Source organism: Lottia gigantea (assembly GCF_000327385.1).
Source record: "Lottia gigantea unplaced genomic scaffold LOTGIsca_43, whole genome shotgun sequence".
Classification (NCBI taxonomy): domain Eukaryota; kingdom Metazoa; phylum Mollusca; class Gastropoda; family Lottiidae; genus Lottia; species Lottia gigantea.
The window spans coordinates 2,075,800-2,087,919 of NW_008709504.1; the positions used below are offsets into that span (position 1 = coordinate 2,075,800).

General features: G+C 33.6%; 2 protein-coding genes across 2 annotated transcripts; one reads left to right on the plus strand and one right to left on the minus strand.

The window, feature by feature from the left end:
- Positions 1-933: 933 nt before the first annotated feature.
- LOTGIDRAFT_164156 (hypothetical protein) lies at positions 934-3,399 on the plus strand (the record flags this gene model as incomplete). Its single annotated transcript, XM_009060637.1, has 2 exons — positions 934-972; positions 3,064-3,399. 2 exons carry the CDS (start codon positions 934-936, stop codon positions 3,397-3,399), a joined length of 375 nt encoding a protein of 124 aa, XP_009058885.1.
- A 4,663-nt stretch (positions 3,400-8,062) lies between these two features.
- On the minus strand, positions 8,063-9,726 carry LOTGIDRAFT_164157 (hypothetical protein; the record flags this gene model as incomplete). The annotated part of the gene is made up of 2 exons (XM_009060638.1): positions 8,063-8,968; positions 9,697-9,726. The coding sequence occupies 2 exons, from the start codon at positions 9,724-9,726 to the stop codon at positions 8,063-8,065; spliced, it is 936 nt and encodes a 311-aa protein (XP_009058886.1).
- Positions 9,727-12,120: the final 2,394 nt, after the last annotated feature.

Genomic DNA, 12,120 nt, shown 5'->3' on the forward strand with positions numbered 1-12,120 from the left:
GATCGGAATCTTGTGTCTTTCTTAAAGAGAAAGCTAGAAGGTTTGCTTTATTGGTCAAGACAGTGTCATCATTCACGAACGGAACTTGGTGTCATAACTATACGACACAGTCCCTGTATAATGAAGTTATTAATTATTGAAAATGTGGATCTGATTGCAGAGAATCGGGACGTTGAAAGTTTCTAACAACGAGGGTAAAGATCTGAAGAAAATTGTATTCCATAGACAGATTTAACTGTTCAATATTCAGTGTATTGGGATTATTCGGAAGTAAACATGCAACCGATTTAAGGTTGTTGAATTTGCACCACGTGCTGATAATTTGTCATCAAAGCGAGTTGATACGATTTGCTTCAATAAAAACGCCTTATGAAACAAAGAAACCTCGTTCTGTTAAACTGTAACGACCAACTATCTTATACCAGTACCAATATTATTTACCTAGTTAAAATAACGTATTAACCTAATTACAATCATGTTCTTACTCTAGAAGGTGTGATGTTCTATCATTGATACACGTCAAGAGTAAAATTAAACAAGAAATTATAGACAGTCGTCTGGTAGAGTCGTCAACTGAGAAAATAATTTAATTGAAACAATAATAAATCCAATTAATTATCATTAATTAAAAGTTTGGCTATAATTAGATTATCACACATAATCCGGTTTGAGGAAACTAACCTCGGTTTAACAACCCTGTGACATGTCATTAATTAAACTCTCCAGTTTGTGACAAATATTAAATATTATCAAGTGGTAGAACGTGTAAAAATTAAACTGATGTGATTTTGTGAATAAGGAATCATGTCTGTCTAGCACGTCTGATGAGAAACTAAGATACCATATAAAATACAACTGTCCTAAATTTCATCAGTTCACTTCTATAGTTCGTCAGAAAAAGATTAAATTTACATAAAAAAACAATAAAATAAGATGTCTCAAATTAACAGTAACTCTTATCAAATACGAAAGGTAAGTTTGTAAATTGTTTTCTGAGAATGGAACTCAATCTTTTTGATATTTCCAAAATTATGATAAGAAAGTAACTAGTAATATTTTTGTTTCCATGATTTTTGAAAATAATACAACAAAAAATATTGTTAGTTTTGTTGCTGAAAACAAAGTGAGAACGAGATTCTCGAAACGATCTTAGCGCTAGGATGTCGTAGTGTCTTCTAACATTGTTTCTAGGGTGTCAGAGCGCTAAGATCGTTTCGAGAATACGTGGCCAGGGTGGAATCAGGTGTTCCTGAAGGGTAATAATATATTATATATTTTATTTTTACTGGATGATAATAATAATTTTGACCTATCTATCTTAGGAGAAAAAACAAGTTGCTGAAAACGAAGACGTCAAAGAATGAATGAAACTTTACTGAAAATTAAAGATTTAGTTTTTAATGAAGAAGCATCTCATCTCATGGTAAGAAAGTTCTTCAAACGTAAAATACTTTGTGTGATCAATAAACCATGTACCACTAATTCTCTAGCTTTCTAACAAACCATATACCACTAATTCTCTAGCTCTCTAACAAACAATATACCACTAATTCTCTAGCTCTTTAAGAAACCATATACTACTAATTCTCTAGCTCTCTAACAAACCATATACCACTAATTCTCTAGCTCTCTATCAAATCATATACCTCTAATTCTCTAGCTCTCTAACAAACCATATACCACGAATTCTCTAGCTCTCTAACAAACAACATACCACCAATTCTCTAGTTCTCTATCAAATCATATACCAATAATTCTCTAGCTCTCTATCAAATCATATACCACCAATTCTCTAGCTCTCTAACAAACCATATACCACTTATTCTCTAGTTCTCTAACAAACCATATACCACTAATTCTCTAGCTCTCTAACAAACCATATACTACTAATTCTCTAGCTCTCTAACAAACCATATGCTACTAATTCTCTAGCTCTCTAACAAACCATATACCACTAATTCTCTAGCTCTCTAACAAACCATATACCACTAATTCTCTAGCTCTCTAACAAACCATATACCACTAATTCTCTAGCTCTCTAACAAACAATATACCACTAATTCTCTAGCTCTCTAACAAACCATATACTACTAATTCTCTAGCTCTCTAACAAACCACATACCACTAATTCTCTAGCTCTCTTACAAACAATATACCACTAATTCTCTAGCTTTCTAACAAACAATATACCACTTATTCTCTAGATCTCTAACAAACCATATACCACTAATTCTCTAGCTCTGTAACAAACAATATACCTCTAATTCTCTAGCTCTGTAACAAACCATATACCATTAATTCTCTAGCTCTCTAACAAACAATATACCACTAATTCTCTAGCTCTCTAACAAACAATATACCACTAATTCTCTAGCTCTCTAACAAACAATATACCACTAATTCTCTAGCTCTCTAACAAACAATATACCTCTAATTCTCTAGCTCTCTAACAAACCACATACTACTAATTCTCTAGCTCTCTTACAAACAATATACCATTAATTCTCTAGCTTTCTAACAAACAATATACCACTAATTCTCTAGATCTCTAACAAACCATATACCACTAATTCTCTAGCTCTCTAACAAACAATATACCTATAATTCTCTAGTTCTCTAACAAACCATATACTACTAATTCTCTAGCTCTCTAACAAACCACATACCACTAATTCTCTAGCTCTCTTACAAACTATATACCACTAATTCTCTAGCTCTCTAACAAACCATATACCACTAATTCTCTAGCTCTGTAATATACCATATATCACTAATTCTCTAGCTCTCTAACAAACAATATACCACTTATTCTCTAGCTCTCTAACAAACCATATACCACTAATTCTCTAGCTCTGTAATATACCATATACCACTAATTCTCTAGCTCTGTAATATACCATATATCACTTATTCTCTAGCTCTCATTAATCTTGTATGCTATGGTTTGATTAAAACATTTTTTATCACTCTTGTTACGGCTCTATAATGTAACAGAGAATACAGGTCTATACAGTACCATCGAGTTAAAATCAGTTCACATCATTTCATGATATTTTTTTACAGGAAGCTGATAATCAGAAATTAGAAAAAACAGAAATTTTAGAAAAAACCATAACCACCATCCAAGAAATAAAAAGAAAACGTGAAATAGCAATGGATATTGTTTATCAAGAAGGTTATTCAAGATGTTTATTAGAAATTAACTCATTTTTATCATGTTTTAATTTACCTGAATCTAGTCGACAGAATGTATTAAAATATCTAACAAGACGACCACATAAAAATATCAACCTACAATCACCAACAGAAAGTATACAGAGTTATAATAGATTAGTTAATGTCGATATACAGATTCAGAATGGTAGCATTAACAATCTCGTCTGGCGACCTTGGATGTGAACTCTCCACTAAAAACTGAACAAGACCTGGCCTGTAAGTTTAGGCTAGACTTATGAAAGAACATTTAGAGTGTTAAAAGACCATTTTTAGGTTAGAGTGGTGTAAAAACATCTTTGGCTAAACTGGTGAATGAACATCTGGGGTAAGGGTGGTAAAAGAACATCTGGAGTTAGACTAGTGAATGAACAGCTGAGGTTAGAGTGGTAAAAGAACATCTGAGGTTAGAGTGGTAAAAACACCTTTGTGGTTAGAGTGGTAACAGAACATTAGATTAATAGTATCAGAATGACTAAGGAACGGTGTAATGATATTTATATGGTTATTTGTATTGTATTTTACAGGCTGTCTGACTTGAATAATATTGTGTATTTCTATCTATATGAATATAAAATATATCTAATAAAATATTGTGTTATAATTTACCTCTATAGTTCAGTACTAGTTTATAAGTACAGTTTTGTATGGAAATATAACCAAAAAAATTACCCAAAAAGAAACGAAAGATTTTAAGATAGCTCCACACAAGGTAATATACGCTCACTGTCAGCTTTTTGGGGCGATACTGAATAATATTACCAAGTTGTCAAAATCAGGCACGAATTGTGCCTTCAAGAGTGTTTACGGACTAAAACATTGAACGTGTTTACGAAAAAGGGCAATAACTCATAAGTTTTCATGTAAATCAAATTTCACCGTCTGGTAAATATGCAATTCATTTATATTTAAAAGGGGAACAGTCGGTATTTTACGGGGATTGATTTGGGTTTTATTGTGCTTTAATAGTCTTAAGAAGTACTAATACGGAAAATCGCATAATCCCTTCAAATATACCTCAAACTAGAAATTTCACTGTCTATATATGTGTTTTCTAAACTGACAGGCAAGAGAAAGTTTTCACTTTAGAAACCGTTGTATAAAAAGCAAAAAAGGTGGTACAGGTTTGAACCCCAGCAGCAAACATTTGCCTTAATGCAACGTTATCATGACCACAATGCAGATTATCGAACGCAACTCTCCAAATCGTGCATGCATAAAAACGTGCAAAACGCGATTTTGCGACGGAGGCGTGTGTTTGCGTGCATGTTTGCCCACGGTGGCCAAACTCGTTATTAATGACTTTTTGCCTGACTACTGTCATGGAATAATCTTTTTATGCACTTTTGCAATGAACTTTGCTTTGTGTAATTTTTAATTTTGACCCCTTGACTCTTCCCCTTGTGTATTGTGGAGAATTGAATATCGGTATTACAATGCATTTTCATTCTAATTCAAGGAAATTGATTTCTGTTTATATATATATATATATATATATATCAATCATCATATATCTCACATACCGGGTATGCCTTTGTCGTGTGGCCAAATGAAGTCGGCGAAAACTTTCTTTTGCCTGTCAGTTTATATATGGCATAGCGCTCACTAAAATTCGAGTCGAATTTTTAACTTTCAAATGTGAATAATTATGAATACACATGGATTATGAACACTATTACTGATTGTAAGCTGATTGTTTCCGACACTAAGGTATGCTTGGTTGATAGTGAAGATGATCCTTTAACAGTTAAAACCCAGTCCACACCCTCGAAGTATATCATGTAAGCATCTGGAAATCAGTCATTTTTTTATATGATGTAATCAAAGTATCATCGTACACTAGGCGAGGAACATTACTCAATACGCTTTACTGAAGAGAAGACAAGGTTTAACTATCATTCACTAAAGACCACACCTGTTTTGTTAGCTGGACAAAATATATTCTAACAATATACATTCTAGTCAGCACAGCCCCCACAGTAGACATTCCCAGCTCCATTCTTACTGCACCAGTTTGAGATCCTAAACAGGCAAATTATATAACGAGATGAACGGGACAGTGATATCGAACTGTTTCAGATATTTAATGACCTTTGAACGGGGCTATGTAGGACAGATTTAGTGGCTTGAGTTTGTTTTAAAATGAAAAAAAAACAGTAGAAAAGGTTTAATTATTTTATTGCCATTAAACTAGACATTAATCTTGTAGACTAAGGATGGTCAGGATATGATCGTCCTGAAAGATACAAACATTTAAATATTATAATTAGCTATTTATGTTGTAAATATAAATTAATAGAAGAGAGGTTTGATATAGCAAGGTTGAATTACTCTATAATATGTATTGGAACCTAGTTATTGTAAACAGAAAATACATGTATTCTATAAGAGTCAGAAAGCCATACCTCATGACATCTGCTGGGAATGTCTAGAATACATAAATAGATTTGATGTAGCATCCCCCCCCACCCGTCACTATAGATCAATATCATACTTAAGAAACCATCATAAACCTAGAAATGTTGGCGTATACGTACTTCTATTATTTGATGCTTCTTTTAAGGCTTGGCAGACATTTTTAACATCTTGAGCCATTGGATCTGAACTGGTATTGTCACCATATTGTGAACATAAAGAGATTAAAGCAGCTTTTACTGCTGATGGTGGTGCATCTCCGTTCAAGTCTAGAAGAGAATATGGTTAGAATCCAATCAGAAATTCTCGCTAATCCAACTGAAGTATTATTGTATAAAACCATCGGATATCAAAAACTGAGATTTTTTTATTTTTTTTATTTTTTTTAATGCAGTAACAAAAGGTTTAGACTGATTTGTCGCTGCAAATCACGTTGTTTTTTAAATTTAAATTTAGCATAACGTACCTCGTTTACCAAACCACCAGGCATCTGAAGTAACAAATACTGCCATTAAGACTACCAATGTCAAGCAAATCTTCATGTTGGAAACCTAATACAATGAAGGATTATAGAAATATTACGACTGAGAGACATAGACGGCAACATAATCTATAAGACCAGGTCTTCAATAAATACATGGATTCATAATTTATAATACACGTACAGCTACAGTTAGGTAAAGAGGCGAGTCAATCTTTCAAAAGACAATGAATATAATGTATATTTACCTGTAGATATATCTATAGACAGTCTTCTCTACACTTTATTAGTAATGGCAATGATTCGTGTTTGAAAAATATCTCCCTTTTATTCATATCATGCACGTGCAACTCGTGGAGTTAATCTGCGTTTGGGTGATCTGTTGTAGTGATGGATGATTTGAGTGGATGTATTTTGGCGAGTCGTTTTAGATAAAAAAAAATGAAAAGGGATTTTTTACATCCCACTTTTCTGTACCATATGCTAATAAAGACAGAGTTCAATGGGAGAAATTTTGCTAGGACAGTGGCATAAACATGCTCTTTTTGGATTTTCAACTCGTTTGGGATCTTTAACGTGCACAGCTTGTAAAACACGGGGCCTCGGTTTATTGTCCCATGTACGATACATGCAATCAAGTAAGTATGTTTGGTTTATTCTTGCCATCATCGCTGCATTGTATGTTTTGTTTGAAAGCGTTTCTCACACCTTCGACAGCAGACATTCTGAAACGGATGTTGTAGCGAAAAGAACGCAGATCATCTCGTCTTGCTCGATCGTATCGAACTTGAAGATCTTGTAATTTGTTGTTCAGCAAAACCACTTGTTCACAGGCTCTTCTGAATCGAAATTCGATCTCGGACAAGTTCACGTGGAGATTGGAGATGGAATCCATTTCGAGATAAACAAGTAGGACTGTGGATATAGTTATCAGATGAAAACTAGCAAGTGATGCATTGTGCCCTACAACTTGGGGTTTATATATATTTTCTTAGCTCTAAGACTGACAGCAATGTCTCCCAATGACATATACCAGTCCTGCCGTAAATGTCACGAGCCAAGTGAATTGTGATTATAAGGATGGATAGCGGCTATTGTCTTTCAATTAACCGTTAATTGGTATTTTACGACTTTTGTGTTGATCATTCTAGTATGCTTTAATCTTAGCCATTCCATGTATCACAATGTTTATGTAGATTTGTTATTTTATATATTACAGTTACCTAGCTATTAAACTAAGTTACTATTACTTTTATTTTTAAATGTGATTAGAATTGTAATCTTGTTTTTTGTTAGTGATAGATTTGTTATTAAAATGCTATTTCATCATATATTTGTGTTAGAAATACATCGCATATTGTAATGTAAACAATTAATTTTGCGACTTTGGTAACTTTTGTAATGTGTTGTACCTTAAAATTCAGCCATTTTATACGGTTATTGGCCTTGTTTCATCTCTCAGTACAATGAATAGTGGTGACATACTGGGTAATCCCGGCTTTCATAGAAAACGATCCAATTTGAAATGTCCATATTGATCAGATGTTGTTATTCAAACAAGGTTATTATAAGCCAAATAATTCGAGTCTCATATGTTTTCAAATTATCTTTTAAGTCATCCAATTTGAAATGTCTATATTGATCAGATGTTGTTATTCAAACAAGGTTATTATAAGCCAAATAATTCGAGTCTCATATGTTTTCAAATTATCTTTTAAGTTATGTTTCTAACAAAAATACCAACAAAAACGGTGCTATTAATAAAATAAAACACAAGTACTAACGATCTGAACCGCACAACAAAACCCGAAATCTAAAATAACATTATGGCGAAACATGGGTAGCAGTTAATGAACTTTTCACTTGAGGAAGTACATCAATCACAAGTTAGTTTGTTATTCATTATGAAATGGTATCAGTGTTACCTTCAGAAACGAAGATAACTAACATACATTAAAACAATTCATCTGTTGGCGGTTGTAGACCAAGTCTACCTTTACTAACTCTCTTTATGTTGTCTCTGTTTCTGACGCCACTGCAGTGTAGATGGAAGATGTGAATTATTTTACATGGATTTAAAACTCTATAATGTAGGACATTTTTAAACATCCATATAATTAAGTTGTCAATGCCAAATTTATAAGATTTAACGTTCATGATCTTAGTGGCGTTTGTTGGTAAGTTACCATTTGGTACGAAAATGTATCCATCATGTGATCCAATGTACCTCCCCTTAGCACACGAGTTTGATGATATACTATTTTTCATATCACAGTCACTCTCTAACTGGCCATGTCTGGTCAGAGCGTACATTAGTTTTTTCTCTCTAAGAAGATTTTTGTCAACTAGGTTGAATCCGTCTCCTGGGTAGTTGTCGGCTTGCATCATCATCACAAGTCGTCCTTGCAAGTTTGAAAAAACATATTCAAAGGCGGTCAAAGAGATAACAGCGTCTTTCACTAGTTGAAATGTGATTTTGCTACGAATTGAATGATCCAACTGCGATATGATGTATCTCACTATAGATGGTTGATCGTAGAGTAGATGAACTCTGGATATAAAGCGGTGATTTAGTGTCAATTTAAGACAAGTCATGTACTCTTCCATCCTCTGCATTTTATCAGTTTCGTTGCGTTCACCGTGTGCAATTAATTTGAATGTTGGATCTAACATATAAGGAAAGGTGACGACAACCTCCAGCTGTTTTAAAGTCTCGGTCTGTTTGATGCCTTGTGATTCCATGTTAATACCAATGTCATGTTTCATGGTAAAATAATGATAGTTGGGTTGTTGCAATAAGAAAAACGCCACAACCATAACCACACACAAAGCAAACGTTGCTTTATTTCCTCTCCAAATCTGGAGCAGAAATAATATACATTAATACACCATTATACTCAAGGTATGTTTCAATGACTGTAAAACAATTTTCAACAGCCTGGAGTGAGAGCTTGGCAGATATGAGTATGAATAAACTATTTTTGTCGGAGAAATATTACTATATAGGTAAGGTCTTGAAATGGTGACATGGTATGCAGTCCTGAATCTCTGGCGTAATCAGATTCTTGTGGGCGCGAAATGAGTTAGTCCGAATATTTGAGGCCAACTATACGCGTAGTATGTTTGACAATAGCTTAAGATCCTTACTTGATTGTCATTGGAATATTTCGAACGGTATTTGTATGAAAACTGAAATGGCAGCCGAAAAATAGTACTGTAAATATTAGAATGTCTGTGCGGTGATACAAAATATAAATACGGGCACACATTTTGTTTTTTTAGAATTTGTTGGCAGAGGACAATTTTTCAGTCAAAATTTGAACTCTTTTGGTTGAAATTTCTCATATGGAAATTTGTTGTATGTCAACATAAAAGAAACTATATTCCAAGACAAACAGTACTATTGTGAGGCTGATATTCCAATTCTCTTAAAAATATAAGAAAAGTCAACAAACTTCTTGATGTGCCCAGACAATAGAACGCACTCTGAGTATTCAGCCTTAAGGCTGATTTAGTCTCTAAGGATACACTACAATTTGAAGAAAACCTTTCCAATATTTCATGTTGATCGATAAATCTCGACCTACCTGGTGAGTGTCTCTTTCAGAATCGGTCATTTTGTCTCAGTTGTTGTATGAAAACTGACTATTGTTTACTCGAGTCCACGTTCTAGCGTCCCAGCTCCCGTATATATAAAGGCTTTATTATTATGAACTATTTTATTCTATTAAATTTACTTTTTTAATAATTTTTTATGAGCATATTGAACTCTTGAACTTGGTCTAAATGAGTTCACACATGATAACAATTAATTTGTATTATTTCAATTTGATCATAATTTCACTTGTATCGATTCTCTCAAATGAATATTAGCATAACATTACAACGTCGTCGTGATGTATTATCAAGGTGACAAGTATTAAATAAATCATTTTTATGCAGGTTCACTTTCAGAATTATGTTCAACTGATTTTCACAAACCGTAGCTTTTTAAAGCTTTTACATTTTCTTAAGAAGTATACTTAATTATCAAAACAATTGAGCCATATGTCCATTATTGTTGACAATACCGTAGGGACTGGTTGAACCAAGTCAACGGATCCCAACCCTGGCAGCAAAAGCAGGAGAGTAAAATTATTGAAGTCCACGGGCCCCTGCTCACACTGCTTGTTGAAGAAGTATCGTTATTACCAAATAAAAGCTTACTTCATCATTCATTGAATATTTCTCAGATATTTCTCACGATATACACGCAACTGCAAATTTTCGAGAGAATACAAGCATTCAAAATGGAAACGGTCAACAACAACCAAATCAATCCTGGCAGCATGTACTATTCTTGGCAAGATAGCTTGCCCACTGAGAAATTGGACATTTGAAGGCACACAACAGCACTTGAACTGTGCATCTATTAAGTGTTTACAACAGATTTCACAGAACATGGGCAATAACTCTTAAATATTTTTCATTTTGTTGAATTTCAATAAGGCTCATCCATGAGCGATAATAAACAATCGTTAACTGTAGAAAATCTTGTTTTCACAAATTAGGGTAAGAATTTGTTTTCCAAGGTGTTTTCGGGCTGAATCAGAATGTGATTCGTGTTACAAAGGTAATAACTTAACCATTTAAATTTTTTATTCCTTTGGTGGCATAAACAGACTAAACGTTCGCAGTTTTTGATATATCTGTTGGCGATCACTGCAGTATATTTCATAATAACCCATTAACTTATGCTGATTGTAAAATGTAGCCTACCACATTATACTAGACTCTGAAATACAGAGAAGGCATAAGTCTGATGTTAAATACATAACAAAATTACAGAAAACATAAATTTTCAATTTAATTCAATTAGATATTTGCTCGACTTATTGCAGCATGTTTTGTCTGTGAAGCTACTTAATGCATTAATTAAGGTAAATCCAAACATAAATGGAATCCCTATTCCTGATTCTGATAGGGTATCATTGGTGTACCAGCACGCTGATGACATGACCCTCACTCTGTCTAATTTGAGTTCTGTTAACGCTTCCTTTGATGCTCTCGATGAATATTGTTCTCTGTCTGGAGCTAGGGTTAATGTAGAAAAATCCGAACTACAATGTGATCGTCTGAATTGGGAGGGTAAAATTTCAAAATTCAAGAGGGTCATTGGCATGTGGTCGTCAAGGCAGCTTTCTATTATTGGTAAGGCAGTAGTACTACAAAGTCAGTTTTTTATAAGTATAAGAGTTCAGTGATGATAAATAATGATTATTCCATAGTGCATAATATTGTATGGACAAATGGGCGAAAATTTGTTTATAAATTGGTTACTGATCCATTTTGCGTATTGTGTTGTGAAAGGAGAAATGAATCATAACCTCATGTATTGTATGAATGTTCATCGCTCAAACTGTTTTTAGCTCAGTTAACTGATGTGCTGACTACTTTGCTTTTAGATTCCGGATTTAGTGAGGATGATTGTAAACAATGGATGATTTTCGGCTACGAAGTCAGTAAGTCTCAACATAACCCGTTTTTAGTTCTTTTATTTTCTTCTGCTCGTTTAGCATTAATTAAGAGGCGAAGGTATTTTATTTCAAAGCATATACATATAGATGTTTTTAAAATATTCACTGAGATTCTTAAATCTCAGCTTAGTTGAATTAAGTCGAAATATGGCCCTGGTAAATTTTTAATGTTAATGAATTTTAATCCATTTATTATTGATTCGGGCGATCCTGGTATTGATTTGAATTTTTCATAATTTTTTGTGATATATGTATATATTTATTTATTTCATGCATGATTTATACGTGTTTAAACTGTTGACTTTGAATTTTAACTGAATAAATATATATATATAAAAAAAAACATTGAAAACAGCGAAACATACCGACTTCTTTTCTGGCTGAAACATGATATCTCAGAAAGCAGTATTTTACTGTTTTTGTTTGGGGGAGGGGGGGGGGGGGGGGGTAAGGTAAGGAAAACAGGCTACCCCCGGGGGCATAAGCCCCCCCCAC